This window comes from Morone saxatilis, unplaced genomic scaffold (genome assembly GCF_004916995.1).
Source record: "Morone saxatilis isolate NCDOM2014 unplaced genomic scaffold, NCSU_SB_2.0 Contig4, whole genome shotgun sequence".
Taxonomy (NCBI): domain Eukaryota; kingdom Metazoa; phylum Chordata; class Actinopteri; family Moronidae; genus Morone; species Morone saxatilis.
Window position 1 is genome coordinate 12,119,947 of NW_023339984.1, and position 6,755 is coordinate 12,126,701.

The window sequence follows — 6,755 nt, forward strand, 5'->3', positions numbered from 1 at the left end:
ATACAAGAACAAGATTATACATCCTAAAAGTTTAAATGATTAACTAACAAAATAAATACGCAGTTACACCTGAAGGTTTTGCATAGGAAACTGATTAAATTCAACCATTATTCAACAATAACGTATTGTATTACTTTCTTACAGTAAGCAATCATGGTGGATGAAGTGATACCGCCTGCAGCTTTAAAAACAAATAAAAACCCTTAGGACTAAGTATGTGGTTGCTTATCTAAAATAGTTCCAAAAATAAACCTGTTAATATTTAACTCCTCCTGCCTTTGACTGTGGATGAACAGCCATCTACAGCTTTATAGTGTACCCTTTTATGTATGGGATATATAAATTCATCTAAAAGGCTGGAACAGTCTTCCAGTAATGCAATTTATATTCCATTAAGTCTATTATTACCACAGTCTGCTCGCAGAAGTCGACGCTGAGGACCTTTGGGTTGCTCGGAGGCCATTTGACCCCGTGGAGGGCAGCTCTGGTGGCGACAGCCTCCTCTGCCGTGGCGTACTACGAGGACAGGGGAAGAAGAAAGTTATCAGGCTAAAAACAGTCCTGGTAAAAGTGTCACATCTCAACCAACACAGTACAAAAATAAGATCAGGAACAGATGGAGCCAGACGGATGAGAACAGAGATGTTTCCTGAGGTAGAATGACAACAATCACACAAATGCTTCTTATTCATCCTGGAGATCAAATATGTTGTCCTGCAAAAACAGACTGTATTTACTGAGGGGTTTTATATCAATACTGCAGCAGAAAATCCACCTCTTATAATACGCCTACTCGCAGGTACTGTGTGGTCAAAGCGGAACAAAACTAGTTAAAAATAGTTCAGCATTTGGTAAAAAGGACAACATTCTTGAATTGGGCCGGTTTTGGCAGCTATTCTGAGAGCTAACAAATGGCCTCAAGTAGCTGGATAACACTTCCAGTTAACAACATGCCGGGTGGACACGAGGCTTCGCACTCTCAGCACAATATGATGATAGTGTTTATGTGTTGGTACTCACTGTGACAAAGCAGTGAGACTTGATCTTGTCGATCCAGAAGCCGTCTTCCACCACGCTGCCCGTCCTGTTCAGCAGCTCTTTGAGTTGGCCCAGGGTGAAGGGTCGTACCTGTGGGATACACACGGGGCAACCAGTCAACTCATTTTCAGTCAGAGTGAAACTGTGGAAGTCTTTGGGTGAAGGCCTTTAATTGTTGCTCAGATATTCAATTTTTTAAAAATGTATAGAGATAAATTAATGGGACATTATGATTGTTAAGTTAATTGTCATTGCACATATAATTATGTGATATGTGACAAGAAAAAAGGCCATCTTTATTTATGTTAATATTAGGAAATGGGCAGGTGTTTCTTATACACTTGAAATGACCAAAATTAAAATATTATTATATCTGAACATGTCCTGAATTAATATGAATGTTGCCTAGCACCAACAACACTTCATGACACGACAGACAACAGTGACTGAAATGGTCAGAGTTCAGAGCAAGAGCGCTTTTAGTTTAAGTGACGACATGGTCTTTCCTCTGGCGCCTCCCTCAGGCCAAACCTCACGTGTTTTCAAAGAAAAGCAAAGTTGTTTCTGCATTTTAAATCCATCAGTTTGGTTTTCTGCTCCACAAAGTGGTGATGAGCATTAGAGTCACGCAGCTGCTCTACAGCATCATCTGAGAGTCTTCTGTTTGGATTCTGTGTTACTGCAGCCTGAGAGCTCCCGTTTTTAGAGATTAGTGAGACTGGGTGGCATTAGAAATCTGGTAGTCTTTGATCCATGTGTAACTTTAAAGTCTTGCTGCTATGACGCAAGTAAAAAGAAATCTGTAAATGCTAGTCATTAAATGTGTAATGTCTAGTCTTGTCACAGTCTGTTTAGTCATGCAGTGCGCCCCTAACCTAAGGTGATGCTTGACTACAGCCATAATACCTGGGTAAGTGTTTCTGACTCTAATTATGGGAATGATGGTGATGTGGTCGCCACTGGCATCACCACAATATGCCTCATTCATGAAAAACTTATAGGGTACAGGATTTTTCTGTACAATCATTTTCCAGACATAGTTTTAGTTCGTGAGGAAAGTTTAGGGCTCCAACGAGACCAAAAAACAAGAATATAATGAGATCTTTTTTAATGAATTCATTTTGACTTCCCAGCATGGTTTAAACACAAGTTCCTCACCGGAAGAAAAAACACGTTTCACTGTACTGTCTTTACTTTGTGTTTGCACTGAGTTACAAACTCACCAGATTGGTCACATGAATGATGTTTGAGACTTTGCCGTGAGGCGGTGAGGGCTGTCTGTTCGTGCGGACGGGGTCATCAATGGTGACGGACACGCCAGACTTCTGCTGACTGATGGAGCGACGCACAAGACTGTCACTGGGGGTAACTGAGGGAAGGATGATAAAGAGGTGAGAAGAGTAGGATAGGTTAAAAAAACAGAAAGTACTGCCAGAGGGATGATGGATGAGAGAAGGCAGCAAAGACATTTGCACCCAACAATTTAGAGCAATTAAAAACCCACAAATGTTTCAAGGAGGCAGTTTTACCTTTCTTCGCCTCTCCTTCGAGCTTGACAGATGTCTGTGTTTCCGAGGCGTCCTCTGAAACACTGTTCTTCCTTTTGTCTCTGGAAGTCCTGCGTTGTTTTTCTTTCTCAGTTTTCTCCACCTCTTCCTCTTCATTTGTCTGTCCATTTTCCTGGCTGTCACCCGGGACGACCTTAGGGGAGGAATTACAGGTGCAAAAACAGTAATGTGACAGCGCACAACCACTGACAAAAGCACCATTTCTCGAGATTGGCTGTTCTTCAAACAGACTGTTCTATAATCAGTCGTAACTGGATGTGATGCAGTATGCCTCTTCTGACCTGTGTGACGGTGCGTCTGATCTTGAGGCCTTTGTCCTGGTCACCCCGGCTGGCGTCCAGGCTCTCCTCGTCCCCGGAGAGTTGCAGCTCCTCTGGGTGCAGCTCCACCACTGCCTCCTGGTTCACTTTGATGTCTGGGATCAAAGACTGCAGGACAGATAAGCACACAGGAGATGAAACAGAAAAAACAGGAACAACAGGAAGAGATAGGGAGAGAAATATTTGAATATTTTAACTGCATCTGTCAGCGGTTACACAGTAAGAAATGAGGGATAATGATTTTGTTTTCCCTTGGCCATAGTTATAAATAACGAGTGTCTGATTATTTGTTTAAAATCCCCACATTTCTCCCAGCTCACTCGTGATATTTTGGAACTCATTAAATTTCCCAGCTGAGTTTTAAAACGAACCGAGCTGGAAGGAACTTGTGTGATTTGGGGAATCTATAACCAAACCAATATTGATCAGAGTAAGAATATACATTTACAAAGCTTATTTTCTTTTCAGTTTTCACCCTGAAAAATAAAGTTCTCTTGAAGACTTGATTCCTTGACGTTTCACTTTTTGGCCTGAAAATGATCAATAAATATATCAGCTTCCATAAAGTAATGAGTGAATCATCACATTTGTTCTCCATATTTCCCCTTCATTTACGAACACCTGGTCCCGGTCCCTGTACCTTCAGTGAGTCAGTGGTGATACTGATGGACGGTTTCTTGGCAGTGACTGATGTGCTGGAGCCCCACCGCCTCTTCCTCCCTGCTGCAGTTCCTGTCTCAGCCTCTCCTACACCTCCATCTGTGGTGGCTGGGGACATCTTACTACCTGCAGAGGAGTCCAATAGATGTAGTTTATCTTTGAGAAGGGAGAAAATGCACTCCCAGATGACAAGATACTGCAAGCTCATAGTCTAAAAGAAGAAATAATTGTTAAATGGTTTACCCCTAAATAGTTTTGCCAAGGGTGGCAGTGACTAATTTACGTTTACATAGTCTATAAATGGTAGTGCAAGATTAAATCATTTCACAAACTATTTTCCAAAATTGGTTACTTAAAACATGTTGTTGCACGTTTGCTGTGGTTTTTTTTATTGGTAGCTATTCCAAGAGTGAAATGCCTTCTGCCACACAGAGCTTATGGGAAGTAAAGTATGCAGTGAAAAATAATAGGAACCATGCGGTAGATAAATATAGTGTGAGCTAAAGGTTATTTTGACCACAAGCATGGACAGGGTCCGTGCTGCGGCATACTGAAATCGCAGGAAATACAAATCCAGCACATTAATAAAGTGTTTTGTTTAATGTATCACTTTTAATCACAGTATTTCCACAACACTATGTTACTAAAGCATTTTGGTGTGAAAGGATTACACTGGTGTAAAAGAGAGTGGATTAATTTACTGAATTGATTTTTTGAGCTTATATATACTGTTTTATGGATGTTTTACACCCATCACTAATTTATTACAGCTAACAACACATATACTGTAGTTTTCCCTCACAAGCAGGTTGCAAATTAAACTGTTTTGTCCACTGACAAAATGGCTGATGAATGTTCAGATTTTAAAAGCCACTCAATAGATTCTTTTCCGGCTTGTGAGTGAAGCAAATCTACCAGCTACTTTGCATATTTTACCAGCATTTGTCTGGTCTGATGCCAATTTTGTGCCCTGTTAACAAGACTTTATGCACAGAATTAACTTTTTTGTACAAAGTCAGTATTTGACCATTTTCTGCTTGTTTTAGGTCTGAATGCTAAATGTAAAATGTCGGGTGTTTTCTTTTTCACTCTTGTTCCACTCATGTCTTCATGTACGATGAACGATGAAAGATGCAACTGTATACTCACTCGTCAGGGATATCTTGCGAGCAGCAAAAGCCTTAGGAGTGGTGCTCTGGAAAGAGAGAGAGACAGAAAGAACATACAGAAACCCCAGGGGTGCGGGGCAAGATGAGAACCAAGAGTTCAGACCCAAACAGGCAACAACAGAGAAGAGGTGAAAAAGGAAAAGTGGAGGAGGGGTCAGGGCGGGGGGTTAAAGTAACAGAGGCCTGCAGGCTCCAATTGTACCACATTATGGAGAGGGTTCTTGGTCGATACAGAGAGACTCCAGACACATTTCCGCCTTCCACCTCTGCTCAAAGATAAATCATTACGCTACTCCCTTTGTGAGTGGTGTGTGAGTGTGTGTGTGTGTGTGTGTGTGTGTGGGAGGTGGACGCAAAGCAAGTACATGATGTGCATTAGGACATGAGTAGGCCTGCGTGAAACTCGAACTGGGTCGTATCTGAGTGCGGTATGTTATTACAAAATAATGTCCATCAGAAAGCTCTGAGAATAAAAAAAGGAGACTAGTGTGTGTGTGTGTGTCTGAGGGATCTTCGTCACTTTACTATATTCATGTCCCATTTGTACTGGATTTATTTTCCCTACAGGAGGTGATTTCAATATTACCTGCACTGGTTAATAATTCACAATCTGTCTGACGACAATCTGTTTTACCTCCCAACTCTGTGATTATAACAGCACTAATTACTTCCTGTTTTGCAAATTTGCTGGTCCTTCCGTAATCTAAATCTAATCCAGAGACAGATTTTTTAAAAGTTTACCTCAGAGTTTTTATACATAAAGTTGTGTTTATTGTTACTGAGCTTCATTACCTCAGTACACAGTGTGACAACTGACCTAACAGACTCAATAACATCAGTCAACTCTTACAACAAAGCAAAAGTAACGAACATTGTAAGTTAGTTAAGTTTTGATATTGTCTAACAGGTGATTCTATCTTTGCTGGTCTATCTCAGTATAGCTGAATTCATTTGATGTGTATTGAGTTACATGTATTTAATACTGTTGCAGATACTAGTTTCTTTCTTACTGTAAACACAATGACTAATGGACATTCAGAAACAGACATTTAAGTAGTCTAAAACGGTCTGCATTACATTACTGCTAAATAATTACCGGTAAGCTTGTCAGTGGGCCATGTGACAATTGTCTGTTATCAAACCAGCTCCTGTAATTTGCTACCAGCGAAGACGTTGTCCAGAATGTCGGCTTTTATTCTGAATAAGGAGGGGAACTATTTTACTGGCCACATCCCCTGTAATGTTAATCTTGTCTTAAGGCACTTAAATCACAAATGTTGTCCTGTGGAGCAGAGGTGGAGGACAGTGTGCTGAAGACTCAAAGATCTGTCAGTATTAGTGCTGCAGTTTAAATTCACCTTAAATATTTTACCATATTTAACAACACACAACTGTAAACCAACAGTGTTTGTCAAAAGTACGATGAACGCTGTCATCTTGGTGTCAAAACATCCAATCAAAACTGCAGTACACGTGACAGTTCAAAAAAATTTGCACTAAATTACGAAGAGGGAAAGAATTAATTTCTCTTATTTACAAAAAAAAAAAAAAGATCTTGAGGAAAGAGAAAGCTTTTTTTTTTTCTAACACTTAATCCTTTAAAAATGGTATACATTTTAAATAGAGGAATAATCACAAGTCATGTCCTGGTACCATTTGACACCTGATTCCTTACTGGCTCGACTATGGCCCAACCGCACGACAGTGTGTACTGTATCTAGGCAACAAGGATCCAATCAGAGTAGGCAGAGGAGTGAGGGCGGGGCTCGATTTGAGTGTGCAGATCAGCCACCAGGCAGGAACTGATCACTGGACTGGACTTTTTTCTTGAATGGGTTTGGGGAGGACTTTTCTTGACTGCTGATCAGTGTCACGTTTCAGTCTTTTGGGGAGCCAGGCGTTTCAAACGGCCTCGTGATGGATTATGACGGGGGGGCGGGGGGGTTGACGGGTTCTTTGTTATTGTCCAGGATCTGTGAAGTACATCTGACAAGTTTAGT

At 40.9% G+C, this 6,755-nt stretch overlaps 1 protein-coding gene across 1 annotated transcript in view; it reads right to left on the reverse strand.

Annotated features, from left to right (window-relative positions):
- Positions 1–6,755, reverse strand: part of acin1b (apoptotic chromatin condensation inducer 1b) — a 20,060-nt gene that overhangs the window by 1,443 nt on the left and 11,862 nt on the right. Inside the window, exons 8-14 of the mRNA XM_035675765.1 lie at positions 4,736–4,781; positions 3,567–3,712; positions 2,888–3,034; positions 2,568–2,739; positions 2,262–2,407; positions 1,021–1,128; positions 409–516 (exon numbers count right to left, since the gene is read on the reverse strand). Of these exons, the coding sequence (XP_035531658.1) occupies positions 409–516; positions 1,021–1,128; positions 2,262–2,407; positions 2,568–2,739; positions 2,888–3,034; positions 3,567–3,712; positions 4,736–4,781 (873 nt within the window). The remainder of the gene's footprint in view (positions 1–408; positions 517–1,020; positions 1,129–2,261; positions 2,408–2,567; positions 2,740–2,887; positions 3,035–3,566; positions 3,713–4,735; positions 4,782–6,755) is intronic.